At 47.8% G+C, this 18,048-nt stretch overlaps 1 protein-coding gene across 2 annotated transcripts in view; it reads left to right on the top strand.

The window, feature by feature from the left end:
* The window catches only part of Acox1 (acyl-CoA oxidase 1), a 25,568-nt gene that overhangs the window by 4,652 nt on the left and 2,868 nt on the right, over positions 1–18,048 (top strand). Inside the window, exons 3-11 of one of the 2 annotated variants that reach the window (XM_005350763.3) lie at positions 2,580–2,740; positions 10,475–10,582; positions 11,315–11,434; positions 11,782–11,897; positions 13,000–13,169; positions 14,453–14,615; positions 15,024–15,214; positions 17,544–17,723; positions 17,838–17,943. In XM_005350763.3, coding sequence (XP_005350820.1) covers positions 2,580–2,740; positions 10,475–10,582; positions 11,315–11,434; positions 11,782–11,897; positions 13,000–13,169; positions 14,453–14,615; positions 15,024–15,214; positions 17,544–17,723; positions 17,838–17,943 — 1,315 coding nt within the window. Of the gene's footprint in view, positions 1–2,579; positions 2,741–8,522; positions 8,684–10,474; positions 10,583–11,314; positions 11,435–11,781; positions 11,898–12,999; positions 13,170–14,452; positions 14,616–15,023; positions 15,215–17,543; positions 17,724–17,837; positions 17,944–18,048 lie in introns of both variants that reach the window. The other variant, XM_005350762.3, reaches the window with a different exon arrangement.

Here is an 18,048-nt window from a genome sequence, read left to right as displayed (position 1 = left end):
CCCCCCCGCCTCAGTTCTAAGTGTTTGGATTCTCAGGTGTGCAAAATCTCCAGCTACAGACTTTGTTCTTCAGTTATATTTCAGGTGGTCTGGGCAAGGGGGAAACTACAGAAATTTTTATTAAGGAAACATTGGCGTTTGTGTCCTACTTGTCCCCTCCTCCGTAATGGCAGGGTCTCACTGTAGACCTGGCTAGCCTGGAACTCACTGTGCAGACTGTGCTGTCTTTGCTCTCTGAGCAATCCACAGGCTCTGCCTTCTGAGTGCTTGGCTCATAGGATAGTGCTGTCACACCTAGCTCCTCTCATTTCCTAAAGCTGCCTCTGTTAATATCTTTATAACTTCATCTCCCAGTTTTCAGAGTGTTTACTAAGGCGTTCAGCCTTTTCAGTTCCCTCGTGGAAATGTGGGTGTGTTACATAGTCACCATTTTTGGATCCCCACTTACACCTTATTTCTCAGAAATTCCTGTGTTTCCTTTTTCCATACATGCGCGTGCACACGCACTCGTGGAAATGGGAAGTGTGTGATAGCGATGGTTTTAGTGAGACTCAGAAGGCCACTGGGATGTCATGCCCGTCTTCCCTGGAGGGTGACTTAGGCATTTGTCTGTCTCCAGGCTTTTAGTTCCTTTTCTGTTCGTATCCCCTCCAGCTTCCCGTCTGTTCTACTTCGTAGCATCTTCAAACTTAAGGTCCTCCTGTCGTAGCCTTCTGTTTCTCTGAGGTAACAGGCATGTGCCACACCAGTTTCACCCAGTTTAAAATAACAGTTAATGAATATGACGTTACAGAAATCAGAGACAGAGGCATTCATTATTTGGGGCTTTATCATCATCTATGTGCTTACGTTGGCTAGTCAGTTATCTCATGGTCATTTGGCCCTTTGGTCCTAGCATACCCAAAAAATGTTTTATTTGTTTTGCTGGGCAGTGAGTGTAGTGCCTTCTCCATGCTAAACTTAGCACCTACCTCAGCTGGAAAGGGATCTTTGTGCCCTGACCACACAACTGGAACCATTGACCTCGGAGCAAACGCTCACTGAGCAACACCCATTAACATTCCCCAGGATGGAGGACACAGAAGTCACTCCCTCTGCCAGACGCTGTCATCACATTGGCTTGTTTGGGTTGATTGGCAGTGTCAGTCCCAAGAGCGTCCATATGGAAAGTGTCTCAGAGTGGCTGTGACTGATGGGAAGCGGAGGAGTCTGACTGGTTGTGCAGTGTTACTGCGGGAATGAAGCAGTAGGCAGTTACTGTGTTTGCTGCTGTTGCTGCTTTTAAGGTGCTAGCCCCTCTGGAGTGACAGTCTTCCTTTCCTACTGTAGCCCATGCTCTGCTCCTTGTGAAGCTCAGTGTCTCCTGGGTGACACCTCTTCTAGTCACCCCTGAGAAGACATCAGAGTCACTTAAGTGACAGAGCCTTTGTACTTCAAGTTCTTGGGGTGCACACCTGGCCGAAATGCAGAACAGACCCCTTGGAAGTCCATGGCAGGCACAGCCCTGACTGGTGCGCTCAGTTTGTGTTTCCTAGGTTCTGTTTGACGTGAAGGTGATTGCGGACTGGATTTCAGGGCCAAGTGCAGTTCCTTAATCTGAAGCGATGTTCACTGGCCGTTGGGGGCAATTTTTAAATCACTTCCACCAGATGTCCTGGAGCCCTTCAGAGATCCATGGTCCTGCCCTGTGATACGTACTTATTCATCAGGCCGTGTGCTTAGGTCGTATAGGCAGAGGCTGTTGTACTGTTCCTGATGCCTGGTGTGGTGGCAGATGCCTGCAGTCCCAGCCTGGGCCTAATGGGTGAGGATCCCAGGAGTTGAGACTACGCTGCGCCCCATGGCAAATTCTAGGTCAGCCAGGGTTATGCAGTGAGAGAAGAGAAACAAAACATTGAAATAAATTATTTTCAGGAGTTTTGCTAGCAGGCCTATAATAATGTCTGTGGAGTTCCTTTTGATCCTCAAAGCAAGTTAACCCGGAAAGGAAGGCCGCAGTACGCACACAGCACCCATACCCACACTAAAGCACCCATGCAGTCAGAACAGAGGTGACAACCAAGCCCATTGTTTCAGACTAAGTGTATAATTTATACAGGACTTCTTTTTTTAAAAATGAGACAAGAATTCTGAAGACTCCAGGCTGCGGCTCAGTGATGGAACGAGCTGAGCTGGCTGAGGAGCTGGCCCATCCTGCACCAGAGGAAGACAGGAGGACTCTGCCCTGGGGTGCAGAGAAGAGCTGCTCCCTAAGAGCCTGTGCTTGGCTTTTTACACAGAAAACAGTGGAGGCTACATTTAGTTTAATAAACGGGGGTCCTCAATTTTCTACTCTTCATCCTCAGGGCCAAGATTTGTTTGGTTGTGGGGCTGGCAAGATGGTTCAGGGTACTTGCTACCAAGCTTGACAAATGGGGTTTGATTTCCGGAACCCGAAGATGAAAGGAGAGCAGTTGTTGCCTCTGACTTCCACGTGCTTCCTTTCCCGTCATGGCACACGCTAACGACAGGCTAACGAGAGTGAGTGTGGGTGCAGTGTCCTGCGTGAGGCTGAGATGCTTTTCTTTTCTCTCCTGTAGACTACATTTGGTCAATTTTGTGGAACCTGTGGGCCTCAATTACTCCATGTTTATTCCTACCTTGCTGAATCAGGGCACCACTGCTCAGCAAGAGAAATGGATACGTCCGTCCCAAGATCTCCAGATAATTGGTACCTACGCCCAGACGGAGATGGGCCACGGTTAGTCCACATCTGGTGGTCCTGGAGCGACCACCTCATGAGTTCAAAAATTTGATTTTTTTCTTCCTTCTCTGTAGCTATGTGTTTGGGACTTTATTTTTAAATTGTTGCATCAAAACCCAGTTTCCCTTTTCTGAGTTTATCTCCCCAGGGCTCTGGCCTATGAACATCCTTCAGTGTCACTTCTTAAAGCCGTTGTCACTGTCACAGATATGCACTGTTAACAGTTACTGAGCAGCTTGGAGAGGTGGCATTTGAGCACATCAGAGCACCCGGTTGAGTTGGTGTGTGTAATATGAAGGAGCCTGTCGGAAGTCTCCAGAGGGCTGGCGCCTCAGCAGTGTCTAGAGGAGAGTCGGAAGAATGCTGCTCTAGAGTGTGACTTCCCTCCTTTAAGACACACCAGGAAATCTCCATAGACCTGTTCTGTGGATCTGGGAGCCTCTTGGGAAGACCCAGGCCTGGGTTGAGGAAGGGTACTCTCAGGGCTCAGGAGCTGAAGGAACAGTGTGGAAACCAGCCTCACCTCAGCCGTCCTGGCCACACGTTTCTTTAGGTCACAAAGCAGATGAGCATTTGAAGAACGTGCCATCTTACAGGGACCGCTTCTTGTGCTGCCTGCTTCACGTTAGCTCTGTGGCACAGGTGCTGCCCTGGAGACAGCACTGGCAGACCCCTCTCACTGGAAAGGTTCCTTTCTCCCCTCAAAACTTGGCAGATAACAGATTTGGTTTTGTGAGTCATGCACGCCTGCACTGCTGCTCCACCTCTGTCCCCTGTGCCCGTCTTCGTTCTTCCCAGCTGCCCGAATCCTGTGGCTTCCCACGAGACTTCCTTCTTGGTTTTGCGTTACTGTATTTTTCTCAACCATTTTCTGTCTGTATCTTTTTGCTTTGATGCGGAACAGAGCCCGGTCTTCGTGCATGTTAGATGAGCCCTCTGTCACTGGTGCCACTGCAGTCCTGCTTTGCTGCTGGAATCTGGCTCTGTATAAGAATAGTGCTTGCCGAGCAGCACACAGGCATCTCCCGGTTTAACCCCAGCTCTGCAGTAAAGGAGAGCTGGGGTTAAATATATATATCTCCCAATATTTTTTTTTTTTTTTTTGGTTTTTCGAGACAGGGTTTCTCTGTGGCTTTGGAGCCTGTCCTGGAACTAGCTCTTGTAGACCAGGCTGGTCTCAAACTCACAGAGATCCGCCTGCCTCTGCCTCCCGAGTGCTGGGATTAAAGTCGTGCGCCACCATCGCCCGGCTATATCTCCCAATATTGTGCCTGCCAAATAATTCTCCATTCCTGCCTCGTGTGTTAAGCATTTCTTCTGTGTGCTCAACGTGTCCTTCTCAGAGTAGATGCAAATCTCTCCTGTGATTGGTCTCTCTTAGAGAGGGAGAGTCTCAGCCCCTACCCAGGATTCCTCAGAGAAAAAGCTCCCAGAATCCGGGGAGGAAGGAGTGAGAGAATTCTACAGTTATGTCACACAGTGTCTGAGGGTCATTTTCCTTATTTCTTCTTTAGTTCAGATTCCCTTGTCTGTATTGTCTCTAATTTCTTAGCTCTAACTTCCTGTCCCAGTTCTATCATTCTTCTCTACATTCTACATTCTTTCAGGCTTATTTCTTCTGCATCCTTAGTTTTATCTCTGTATTATTTTTCTTGCCGTTACAAAACCCCAGGCATGTATTCCTCCATTCATTAGCAACTCGTTAGTAATAAAAAGGCTGCAAGGAAAATTCTCAGGGACACAGGCACTCTTTGGAGATGCGGAGCAGAACTTACCTGCTAGTTTGCAGGCAACCCCAGCTGCAGCTGTGAGGAGGTCCCAGCTATCTCACAAAGGGAAGAGACTACCAATGAGAGATCTAAGGAAGAGGCAAAGAATACGTGGACTGTTTTACATTTCTTAAGTGTGATTAATAATATCTGGACAGAGTCAGTTAACAGCCTTTCTTATCTCCTGAATCCTAGGACCTAAACACAGTTAGTCTACTGAATCTAAAACCTTGCATCAAAAACTGGCTCAGAGTGTTAATTGCTATTTTCAGTCAGAGCAGGGAGGTGCCAGTGAAGGAACCTTAGGGCAACATAGGTACTGTTGATCTCTTGAAGGACTGTAACAAGGCCAGGCACCTGCAATACCGCCCTAGTTCACCATAAATCCCCTGATGGGTTTAGATCCTACAAGGCCAGACACCTGCAATTTCATAAGTAGGATCTGTCAAAGTTCCATTTGTGATCTGTCCAGAGGACGCACATCTGGCCAACTTGTTCTGTCAGTAAGGCATTTAATGATAGAGAACAGGCCTCTAAGTTTGTCACCGAAATGTGGAGAACATAGTGTAGAGAGAAGTCATCCTCCTGACCATCCACAAATGTGTGTGCCCATAAGACTGAGATGCAATCATGGGATTCCATGTGCACATCACATGAAAATGGTGGAAATGGGGAGCTATCGTAGCTGTTACTGCAGCAGCTTCCCGAGTCAGTGGTTCACAAGCCTTGCTGACGGGTTGCCCATCTGAGAGTAATCCCTCTGGTGGGTTGACAACTGAGTTATCAACTGCTCTAAGGTGTCATTGTCATGTGGCCACGTAGCTCATGGTGACCACTGCTGACGTGAGAGCGACCCTCAGACATTTCCTGCATTTCTGTGCCCTCAGATAGCAGCTGTTTCCTGTTGGTTCTTTGTCGCTTCTTGTTGAGTTTTGTAATAGCATGAAGTTATTTCCAGAGTGTACTATACAGGTGTGCTTCTCTGTGTCTGGAGGCTGGGCATGGAGCTCAGAGGTTGGATATTTGCCCAGTGTGTGCAAGGCCCTGGGCTCAATTTCCTGTATCAAACCCCCAAAACAAAATATAGAGTTATGCATTTGGTGTTCTTGCTTACATTTGTCTTTTTCCTTTCACCAAAAAGGTATATTTGTTGTTTTGGGGTTTATTTTTAGCCAGGTAAATCTCTGAGTGTGAGACCAGCCTGGTCTACATAGTAAGTTCTCAGCTGATCAGGGCTACACAGTGAGACCTTGTCTCAAAAAAAAAACCAAAAAAACAAAAACCACTTGGTTAATTTTTATTTGTGTGTGTGTCCACAGAGGTCAGGACAGCCATAGGACATCCCCTGTAGCTGGAATCACAATTAGGATGTGAGTCATCCTAATCCTACATAGGTACTGAGACCTGAACTCAGGTCTTAGGGGAAAGCAACAAGTGCTCTCCATCTCTCTGGCCCCCTCCTTTGCTTTCTCTTTTGTTTAGAGACAGGGTCCTTACTGGCTTGGAACTCGTTATTTGGACCAGGCTGGCCTGCAATTGTCATCATTCCTTTTCCCCTGCCCCTGCAGCGTAGGGATTACAGACAAGCCCTGCCCTGCCTCACAACGGTATAGCCCAGGCTAGCCTCAGACGTGTGGTTCTCCTCCCTCACCTTCAGCATTGGCCGACTCAGGCGTGCCACCACCAGCTGCTAACTTCGGAATTCTGATTTCAGTGTGTCAGGTTGCAGAAAGTACGGCAGGAGTTTGAGTTAGGTTCTAGCAGAGCTCTTTATTGGGAAGTGCTCTCCTCGTCTGGATCTCTCAGGCAGAAACTAGTTAATTCTTTCCTGTCAGTCAGATCTTATGGAGGAGTGTGTTTGTGGGAGATGGCTAGCCTAAAACTTGTGGGGATCTGCCTGTGTCTGATGGAATTATAGGTGTGCATCGCCCAGCCTGGTTTTTCATTAGATGGAACTGACTTCACGCATGCGGGGCCGGCCACCCCACTGCTGACTCTGTACTCCCAGCCCCAGAGCAGCTCACTTGGATCATCTCCCTGCTCTTGGCTGCCAGCCTTTCCAGCGTTAGCCTGCAGAAGGAGAGCTGAGGCAGCCTTTCCAAATGGCAGCATTAAAAGAACTAACACTTTGCCAAAAGTGCTATGCTTTACAATTTTTGATAACTATATAAATATAATCTGTATATCATTGTCATGCATAACTAACTTCAAGTAGAGAGACCTCCCTTTCTCCTTGTGCATTCCTAAATCTCCATGTGTGACTAATACCTGTGTTAGCTACAAGGACATTTCCCCCCCAGAAACTCTTGTAGCAGTTGCCTTGCCGTCCTCAGCGTGTTTGATAACACTTACATCCTTACTGTGGCACATCACACAGACACAAACCTCCCCTAGGTCTGGAGGGGCTGCTTCCAGGCTGCTCCTTCACCAGCAATCTTACCACAGAGCAGCTTTCCTGAAAGCAGAAAGTGGGCTGCTGCCAGCCCGAGGTGCAAGTTACTGCCTAGGGCCTGGCATGTGTTTCTTTGTCTCACTGGATACTAGTTTTTTGGGGAAGAGAGCACCAGGGATTAAACCAGGGTCTAAGTATACTAAGCATGAACTCCCGCAGCTTGGAGCTACCCCCTCATTTAAATCCAGGGCCTCCTGTATGAGTTCTAGGTTTAGGTATGTGGGATTAAGAATGGTTTGGTTTTTGTCTGTGATAGAACAAACCCAGAGCAAGCTGTTTACCACTGAGCTATACCCCACTCCCAGTGCTGGCTTTTTAAAAGCTGGAAGACTTCATGAATAAGAAAGGCATCTTACGAGTGCAGTTTGATTTGATTTGGTTAATGTGGTTTGGCTTTCTCCTTGTGTGGCTTAAACTGGCCTTGAACTTGAATCCTGCTTTAACCTCCTATGTGCTTGAATTACAGATGTGCACCATCACAGCTCGCTCCATGAATCAATGTCAATATTTTTTCTAATTTCAAAATGATTACAAATTCATAGGGAGTTGCAAAAGTAGCACCAAGAGTCCCCACTGCCCTTTCACCTCCTCCACCAGTGGCCAATCTTTTAGGATTTCTGTTTTGATGATTCTTTTGATGATTCTAAGGGCAGCTCTGGGTTTTAGACGTTCTCAGCACATGTCACACTTGAACGTTAAGCTCGCCACCATCATTTGATGCAGATGTGGCACTTGGCCATCCATCTTTGTTTATAAAGTGGGAATTTCTCTGTATCTTTTGGATGGTTAGCCTTGGAGAGGTCCTGGTGAGCTCCTGGTGAGCACATCAACCTTGCCCTCCCCAGCTTAGAGGGAATAAATTGGAACAAGCCTAGAGGTTGGAAGGCTCATCTCCAAGATGATTAAATAACATCGTCGTGGAGCACAGGCCCTGTTATGCACAAACGCGTGATTTGCAATTATAATGGTCCCGACTAGGGATCATTTGTCTTTAATTGCTGGAATTGTTGGGAGGGAGAGCACTGTCAGTTTCTGTGTTCGTTTGCACCCAGAGATCCACATGGCATAATGAGAAGTCACATAAAGACTGGGTCTGTCTGCTTTCTGAACAGACAGAAAGGATCCCAGTCTAGACACTTCACTAAAACTGCATCCAGGAGAACTTAGCCTGGATTCATCTTAGCCCCAAGAGAACTGCCCTATTTTCCTATTTCTGCCCCACCCAGGGGCTCCTTGTTCCCCTTTAATTTTCCCCAAAATTCTCATTTCCTTTCATTTAATTGCGAGCCTGAAGTACTGCCTTTGCACATTGTTTGTGCTACACGGGCCTGGGTCTCCATAGCCGTCCTGCTGCACACCCTGCCCGCTTCAGGATGAACAAACACTGTTGAGAGTCACAGAGAGCACAGAAAAGGGCAGTGCTCCCCTCCTTGATGACGTGCACGTGGTTGATTCGTACTCACAGTTTTTTCTCCCTCCCTGCTCTGTCTGTTCACATCACTGATTCACACCCTGCTGATGCTTCCCTCAATTGTCCGTCCTTGGTATTTCTTCGAAGCTTTGTACACCGAGGGCGACCTGAGCCTTTGGACCTTCACTTGGGCATGTTCCTGCCCACCTTGCTTCACCAGGCCACCGCAGAGCAGCAAGAGCGTTTCTTCATGCCAGCCTGGAATTTGGAGATCACGGGCACTTATGCCCAGACAGAGATGGGTCATGGTACAGTGTGTTTAGTCTACCTTCTGGGTGGGTGGGCCCTGCCAACTGGACCTGTATAGCACACCCGCCATGAGCTATTGACGGCTCGGCAGGATGCTGCTGGCTGTTTCTGTGAGCCTTTGCTGAGTCCGGCTTCAGGATAGGGTCTGGCAGTGGAAATGAAGTTATTTTATCACTGTGGTTGTCGATTCTTCCTGACTGTCCTTCAGAAGATCAGGAATGACCAGTTAGGCCTACTTCCCACACAGTCTGTAGAATCTGAACGTGTAGACTCTGAACCCATAAACGTTAATGTATGAGTATCCTTTGACTTCCTGTAGGGGATGTGCAGCTTTCTGTAGTCAGAACATGCAGCATGTATGCCTTGAAGTTACTTGTACCTTGAAGTGCTGAGGATGGTTTGACCAGAGGTTAGGAAAGTTAAGCCATCCTTCCAGGCCAGTGATGTCAAACTCTGTTTGCACACACTTGCCACCTTGCCTGTCTTTCTAAAACCAGGTGGGGCTGGAGGTGGTAGTTTCTCTCATGTTCTGAGTTGGCATCTCAGATTGCCCCCATTCGGAGGCTCAGAAAAAGTGTATACTCCATACAGCCATCTCTTAGTGTGAGCAGTGTTTGATAGGCTCCTCCCAAGACACCAGGTAGGGTCCAGCAGAGTTCAGCTGTCGTGAGAGAACATGTTGTCCTCACTGCCCTGTCTGGTGTGTCACCAGGTTCCTTTGGCAAAGGAGATTACTCCATGCCTGGTTTCTTGACTTGAGTTTTGAAGGCTGTTGCTCACAAACAGTCCATTTCTGTTGCTCAGTGTGAAATTTCTAGATATGTCAAAGTGAAGTGTTCAGTGAAGCTTCAAAGTAGTTTGTTAGAAAGAAGTCTTCAGCGTTTGTTTCAATGTAGTTCTCTTACATTTCCCTATAATGCTTTTCAGAGAATTGAGATGTGTACAGCTGGAATTCAGAGTGGAAGTGTCCATCGTCTCCAGCAGCACGTGAGACTGGAGCACACGCTTCTTGCTCTCATGAGCAGTGAGCACTGGGTCGAGCCTGGCCCTAGAGAGCCACAGAGCGAACCCAGGCATTGTTGGACCTGTAGGAGAGTTATAAGAAGTCATTTTTCATAATGAATAAATGTTTTCAAGTTCTAGCTTCCATTTTAGTGACCATTTTACAATAAGTTCGGAATGTACAGAAGTTCTAGCCAAAGTCTGCTTCTGTCACACGTTGCCTTACCGTCCTCAGAAGTACAGCGGTAAATAGTTCACTATAGTTGAAACTTAGAAATGGGGCCCAGGCTGGCAGTGTGGTTCAGTGGTAAAGGTATGTGCTGCCAAGCCTGGTGACCCAAGTTCAATCCCCAGGACCCACTAAGTAGGAGAAAACTGACTTCCACAGATTGTGTGCTGTGGCTCATGTGACCAACACACAGCACAGTGCACACAGAGTAAAGTTAACTTTTTAAAAATGTAAAAGAACTAGATTTAAAGGAGAGTGAACATCTCTGTTACATATAACATTAGCTACCCTTACATTTTTTTTTTATTAGTCTCCATAAATATGACACACCCTCTGAACCGCACTGGGAAGTGGACTGTTCCCCACGCTCGTGTGTGCAGCCCAGTGGAGGATTAGCCTTGAGCTGTGCCCATCACTCGCAGCTTGTCACAGGCACATTGCTGGTCTGGGCTTTCTCAGAGGCCAAGACCTTTCAGTTTGCCAGGGAATCTTGACTCTGTCTGGCTTTGTTGGTCTCTCCCGTCTGCTGTATCTGAGGTCATGTGCTCTCTTTCCTTAGGAACTCATCTTCGAGGCCTGGAGACCACTGCCACATATGACCCCAAAACCCAAGAGTTTATTCTCAACAGCCCTACTGTGACTTCTATTAAGTGGTGGCCTGGGGGGCGTAAGTTAATTTTTTTTTTTAACATTTGTTGGATGTTTTGTTGTTGTTGAACATTTTGAGGACTTTGTTATGAGATTGTATTTAGAATGTAGATTTTAGAATATAATTGTGAAGTAAAAAAAATAGTTAAGATCTTAAATTATTATGAGATGTTTTACATTCTCTTGTGGTCCTTGTTGCGTCTGTTTGTATATGGCAAAAGCACAACAGTAATGACTATCTTATGGCTTAATTTTCCCTCTAAATAGCCCTGTGTATCATAGCTCCCATACTCATCATTAAAATAAAATTCCTGGCCAGGTATGGTGGTAACCCCTTTGATCTCAGGAGGCAGAGGCAGGTGGATCTCCTGAGTCTGTGAGGTTGGCATGGGAAAGGACTCACTTTTACACACTTTCCTGTGCCCACCGTTTAGAAATGCAGGAACAGGCAGTGTGGGCTCAGCAGGGAAGGGCACGCGTGCCAACCCAGTGACTTGAGTTCAATCCCTGGAACCCGTATGGTGGAAGGAGAGAGCAGTTCCCACAAGTTTTCCTCTGACCTCCGCATGCATGGCGTACTGCCTGCATGAGCTGCCTCCCCAGAGCAGTATAATCAGTGGAAATACAAGAGCGAACCCGAGCGTGCTGGTGCACACGTGTGATCCCAGCATCTAGCACATAGCGGAGTTCATGAGACAGGAAAATTGAAAAGCGGGAGCAACACACTGACTTGTTGTTGTTGATGCTGCAGTTGGAAAGACTTCCAATCATGCCATCGTTCTTGCTCAGCTCATCACTCAAGGGGAGCGCTATGGACTACATGCCTTTGTTGTCCCTATCCGTGAAATCGGTACTCACAAGCCCTTGCCAGGTGAGGATTGTTCATCTGATAACAAGGTAAACATTAAAATTACACAGAGCTGAAGAGATGACTTAGCGGTTGTGAACACTGGCTGATCTTCCAAAAGACCAGGGTTCAGTTCTGACACTTTTATGGTGGCCCACAACCAGCTCTAATTCCAGTTGCAGGGGGTCCAACATCCTCTTCTGGCCTCCTGAGGCACCAGGCATGCAAGGGTGCATGGACAGACATGCATAGAAAATACCCACACACATAAAATAAACTGCAAAAAGTGTAAGGCACAATTGAATGGAACATAGGGAGGCAAGGAATCCAAAAGCATAAATATCTCACGTGTTTCCTGTTGTCTGTGGTAGGTATTACTGTTGGGGATATTGGCCCCAAATTTGGTTATGAAGAGATGGATAATGGCTACCTGAAGATGGACAATTACCGCATCCCTAGAGAGAACATGCTGATGAAATATGCCCAGGTATATTTATTTATTTTATTTGGTTTTGGTTTGTCATTGTCAGGTTTTCTCTATGTATCCCAGACTAGCTAGGCTAAGGTTCACAGCAATCCTCCTGCCTCAGCCTCTAAATGTTGGTTGTAGAAGTGACATGCTTTTCCTTCTGAACTCCTCTTATTCTGACAGTGACTTAGGAGTGTTGAGGATGGTGTGAAAAGTACCAACTCGTTAGTGAGCCTGTGGGCCTCAAGCCCTTAAGCAGCTTAGAATCACCTGGAAGGCCAGTAGAACTCAGATTGTGAGCCAAGAATGAAGTGCACGTGAGAGACAGAGGAACTGAAGTCAAGGTCATGTTGAACTGCATGGCAAGCCCATGTCTTTTTTGTTATGTTTTATTTCAAGAAAGAGTTTCTCTGTATAGTCTTGGCTGTCCTGAAACTTGCTCTGTAGACCAGGCTGGCCTTGAACTCACACAGATCACCTGATCACCTGCCTCTTCTTCCTGAGTGTTGGGATTAGAGGATTGCCCCACTATGGCCTGGGTAAGCCCATGCTGGTTTTTTGGGTTTTTTTTAAGATTTATTTATTATGTATACAGTGTTTGCCTACACACCAGAAGAAGGCACCAAATCTCATTACAGATGGTTGTGAGCCACCATGTGGTTAATGGGAATTGAACTCAGGACCTCTGGAAGAGTAGCCAGTGCTCTTAACCTCTGAGCCATCTTTCCAGCCCCCAAGCCCATATCTCTTTTTTTTTTTTTTTTTTTGGTTTTTCGAGATAGGGTTTCTCTGAGGTTTTGGAGCCTGTCCTGGAACTAGCTCTTGTAGACCAGGCTGGTCTCGAACTCACAGAGATTCACCTGCCTCTGCCTCCCAAGTGCTGGGATTAAAGGCGTGTGCCACCACCGCCCGGCTTTCCCAAGCCCATATCTTACAATCAAGCTGTTGCTCCCAAAATCTCTGGTTCAAAAGGTCCGAGTAGGGAGCAAAATTTAGTATTTCAGCCCAGTTGCCAGGTCCTGCTGAAGCCAGGTCCCCTGATGTTCCAGGACACACTTAGAAAATTGGTTCATGGTCTCTTCCTCACAGAAAGATGCTCAGACCTGTTTTGTTTTCCCAGGTGAAGCCTGACGGCACATATGTGAAACCCTTGAGTAACAAGCTGACGTATGGAACCATGGTGTTCGTGCGGTCCTTCCTCGTGGGAGATGCAGCTCGGTGTCTGTCCAAGGCATGCACCATTGCCATCCGATACAGCGCTGTGAGGCACCAGTCTGAAATCAAGCCAGGGTGAGGGTGGGGCCCGAGATGGGCTCTTTCTATGGCTTGCTTTGACCCTGTGCTTAAGACGATGGATCAGAATAACCTCTTCCGGCCGGGCGGTGGTGGCGCACGCCTTTAATCCCAGCACTCGGGAGGCAGAGGCAGGCGGATCTCTGTGAATTCGAGACCAGCCTGGTCTACAAGAGCTAGTTCCAGGACAGGCTCCAAAACCACAGAGAAACCCTGTCTCGGAAAAAAAAGAAAAAAAAAAAACAGAATAACCTCTTCCTCTGCCTTTACACCCTGGACCAGCTATGGTGCTCGGTGTTAAGCCAGGGCTCACATGTGCTAGACCTCCCAAGGGCCTAGCCCCTACCCAGCATGCATGGTGGGGAGGGATTGAGGGCAGGCAGGCACCTGCTTCTCTCTTTAAAAATTAAAAACAAACAAAAAACCTATAAAACTGTTAATTTAAAAAAAGTTTATTGAGCCGGGCGGTGGTGGCACACGCCTTTAATCCCAGCACTTGGGAGGCAGAGGCAGGCGGATCTCTGTGAGTTCGAGACCAGCCTGGTCTACAAGAGCTAGTTCCAGGACAGGCTCCAAAACCACAGAGAAACCCTGTCTCGGAAAAACAAGAAAAAAAAAAAAAAAAAAAAAAAGTTTATTGTTATCTGACAGTTTGATACACATACACAAGGTTATCTTGATCATATTCAACCCCAGGACCTTTGTCAATTCTTAACTCTTAAAATGTTTAACTTATATACTGTGTCATCTCCAGACTTGTGGTCAGAATACAGTATGTTGAGCCTTGTGGTGGGCTGGCCTTTTGTGGCGTCCTCTTCCTGTGAGCTGACCAGTGTGGGTGTCTGTGTAGCTATGAGATGTAGTTGCCTCTCGGAAACACTGAGGAGTGAGGAGACTCCACAGCAGTGCCGCAGAGAGGGGAAGAGTATTGCTGGGCGCCTTGGTGCGCACCTCTAATCCCAGCACTCGGAAGGCAGAGGAAGGTGATCTGTGTGAGTTCCAGGACAGCCAGGACTACGTGCAGAGACTCTATCTCAAACAACCAGGGGGGGAAAAGAAAATGTGACCTTATAGAGCCAAAGAATTGCGCTTTTGAGCAGTGTGACCTCAGACAGACTTGCTCATCTCTGTTTCCCCATCAGTAAGATGACAGTAGTGACAGTTGCCATCATCCAGGAAGGACCACGTGAGGATGAATTCAGTTGCTACGTCAGGGTACTCGGACTGAAACCTGGGATAACACAAGTAAATATTTACTAATTTTTCTCCCTGTTATTTAGTGAACCAGAACCTCAGATTTTGGATTTTCAAACCCAGCAGTATAAACTCTTCCCACTGCTGGCCACTGCCTACGCCTTCCACTTTGTAGGACGGTACATAAAGGAGACCTACCTTCGAATTAATGAGAGCATTGGCCAAGGGGACCTGAGTGAGCTGCCCGAGGTATGGACACACTTTTCTCATTCGCCTGTTGATACCCACCCATGGGTTTCCATAGATACCCTTAGGTTATATGTTTGCCTGTCGGGAGACATCCAGTAGAAACTGTATGTTGGAATTTCCTGAAAGGAATTACATAACCTTGGAACTTTTCAAAATTAAAAGCAGACCAGATCTGAAGCTAGAATGTTTATTGATAGCATTTAAAGAAAGGGGTGAATGTTTGGCCAAGTCCAGCCATTCAGAAAAGTGTGAGAGCATCAATAATTCAGATCGCAGGTAGCTGCCCCTCCTCAGTAGCCATGCAGGCCTTGGTTCTGACAGTGAGCAGCGTACTTCCAGGAGGATGTGTCTTCCTGTGAGAAGGTGGGTTCTAAGCCAAGGTTCTCATGACCTGTACTTGTCCCCTAGCTTCACGCCCTCACCGCTGGGCTTAAGGCTTTTACTACCTGGACGGCCAATGCTGGTATTGAAGAATGTCGGATGGCTTGTGGTGGGCACGGCTATTCTCACAGCAGCGGAATCCCAAATATTTACGTCACTTTTACCCCGGCCTGCACCTTCGAGGGGGAGAACACTGTCATGATGCTGCAGACGGCCAGGTGAGGAGCAGTCTCCACAGACACCACTGTAGCAGGCAGGGACATTTCCCTTCCGGCACGACTCACTTCTTATTTGTGGTCTGCCCTAGTTAGGGTCCCTACTGCTGGGATGAAACTCCATGGCCGACACAACCTGGGGAGGAAGGGTTTTTAAGACATAACCTTTCCTTCTTTTGGTTCTTCCCCAAGATCTCAGATTAATAAATACCACAAATAAAACCATATCACAACTTGAAAGTTCCACCGTTTCAAACACTTTCAAAGTTCAGTCTCTGTAAAAATCCAAAATCTCTTTTAAAAATTCAAAGTCTTTCAACTGTGGTTGCCTATAAAATAAAAAATAAGCTAAATACTTTCTTTTTTTTTTTTTTTTTTTTTTTTGGTTTTTCGAGACAGGGTTTCTCTGTGGCTTTGGAGCCTGTCCTGGAACTAGCTCTGTAGACCAGGCTGGTCTCGAACTCACAGAGATCCGCCTGCCTCTGCCTCCCGAGTGCTGGGATTAAAGGCGTGCACCACCATCGCCCGGCTTTTTTTTTTTTAAAGATTTATTTATTTATTATGTATACAACATTCTGCCTCGATATATGCCCGCACGCCAGAGGAGGGCGCTAGATCTCATTACAGATGGTTGTGAGCCACCATGTGGTTGCTGGGAATTGAACTCAGGACCTCTGGAAGAGCAGCTAGTGCTCTTAACCTCTGAGCCATCTCTCCAGCCCAGCTAAATACTTTCTTATTCGAAGAGGGAAGAACCAGGGCACAATCACAATCTGAACAAAGCAAAACCAAACTCCCAGCAGATAAATAATTTTATGTCACTGTCTGGGATCCCTCACGATCTGGGCTCCTCTAAGGGGCTTGGGTCGCTTCGGCTCTGCCGCCCTCCACAGCACGCACAGCTTGTCTTCTGGGCTCCAGCTGGCTCCACTCTGCTGCTGCTGGTCCTCCCATGGCACTGGCAGCTCCGAATTGCAGCGGGACTGCACCTTTACCATTAGCCTCTCAGGGACTCCGCCCTCACACAGTGCCATCCCTTCACAACCAGCACCACCTGGTGACTCTCACATAACCAAGCTCAGCTGCCAGTTTGAGCTATGACCTTTGCTGCCCCTGGACCACATCTGTGTGCTTCCGAAGCCTTGACCTCAGTGATACTGATCTCCTCTCAATCACATCCTAGCAGAGCAGAGGTTTTACTGTAGTGGTTCTGGTCCCCTGTTAATCACAGCTGGTTCTTCAGCCCCAGCTGACCAGACACACAAAAGGCCTGGTAGAGTCTCTGCTTCCCTCGGAAACTTCACAGGCCAGGCCTCCATCGTCTGTGCTGCTCTCAGCATTGTCTTCCAGGCTCCTACAGAACAGCCCACTGAGCTCCCGATAAGTCCTTCCACAGTCCTCCCCAAAACAACATGGTCAGGTCTGTTGGAGCAACACCCAGTGCCAGCTTCTGTCCTAGGTGAAACACCATGACCAAAGCAACTTGGAGAGGAAAGGGTTTATTTGATTTACACTTTCATGTTGCTGTTCATCATTGAAAGACATCAGGACAGGAACTCAAACAGGGCGGGATCCTGGAGTCAGCACTGATGCAGAAGTCACAGAGAGGTGCTGCTTACTGATGTGCTCCTCATGGCGTGCTCCTCATGGCGTGCTCCTCATGGCGTGCTCCTCATGGCGTGCTCCTCATGGCGTGCTCCTCATGGCTTGCTCAGCCCTTTTTTTGTTTGTTTGTTGCTGTTGTTGTTGTTTCTCCAGGCAGGGTTTGTCTGCGTAGCCCTGGCTGTCCTGGAACTCCCTCTGTAGACCAGGCTGGCCTCAAACTCAGAGATCACCTGCCTCTACCTCCAGAGTGCTGGGATTAAAGGCGTGCACCACCACACCCAGCTCTCAGCCTGCTTTCTTATAGAAATCTAGGACTACTAGCCCAGGGACGATACACATGGAGTGGTCTGGACCCTCCCCCAAAGCACTAATTAAGACAGTGCTCTGCGGTGTTCTCAGCCTTCCTGACTCTGTGACCCTTTAATACAGTTCCTCATGCTGTGGTGACCCTGCCACAACACTATTCTCATCACTACTTCATAACTAACTTGCTGCTATTGTTGTGAGTCATCATGGAAATACCTGCTTTCTGGTGGGGTGGTCACCAGGAGGCTGGAAATAACTGCTCCACAGGCTACAGCCCTGTTTTATGTAGGTATTTTCTGAGGTTCCCTCCTCAGATGACTCTAGCCTGTTTCAAGTTGATCTAAAGTCAGTCAGCACATGCTCAGACTGTGTGAAGTCACCTGAATAGCATCACTAAAGCATGTGTTTTGGTGATTTCCAGGTTCTTGATGAAAATGTATGACCAGGTGCACGCGGGGAAGTTGGTGGGTGGCCTGGTGTCCTACTTGAATGACCTGCCCAGTCAGCGCATCCAGCCACAGCAGGTGGCAGTCTGGCCAGCTGTGGTGGACATCAACAGCCTGGACAACCTGACTGAAGCCTACAAGCTTCGTGCAGCCAGGTGAGCTCCCCTCACTCAGGTCAGCGGCCGGCTATAGGGCCTTCCAGCTGGAGCCAAGCAGAGGCGTGACAGCCGTGATGGCTTCCTCAGCTCTCTACTCTTCTTGCTCAACAGATTGATAGAAATTGCTGCAAAAAAACTTAAGACTCACATGAGTCACAGGAAGAGCAAGGAAGTAGCTTGGAACCTAACTTCCGTTGACCTTGTCCGGGCGAGTGAGGTCAGTGGCGGCTCTCCTCACTGTGCTCTGCTGCCCCTTACCCATGCTGGGGGCGCTGTGCTCCGCTGCCCCTTCCCCGTGCCGGGGGCGCTGTGCTCCGCTGCC

Source organism: Microtus ochrogaster, chromosome 7, assembly GCF_000317375.1.
Source record: "Microtus ochrogaster isolate Prairie Vole_2 chromosome 7, MicOch1.0, whole genome shotgun sequence".
Classification (NCBI taxonomy): Eukaryota; Metazoa; Chordata; class Mammalia; order Rodentia; family Cricetidae; genus Microtus; species Microtus ochrogaster.
This window is presented reverse-complemented; position numbering and strand designations above follow the sequence as displayed.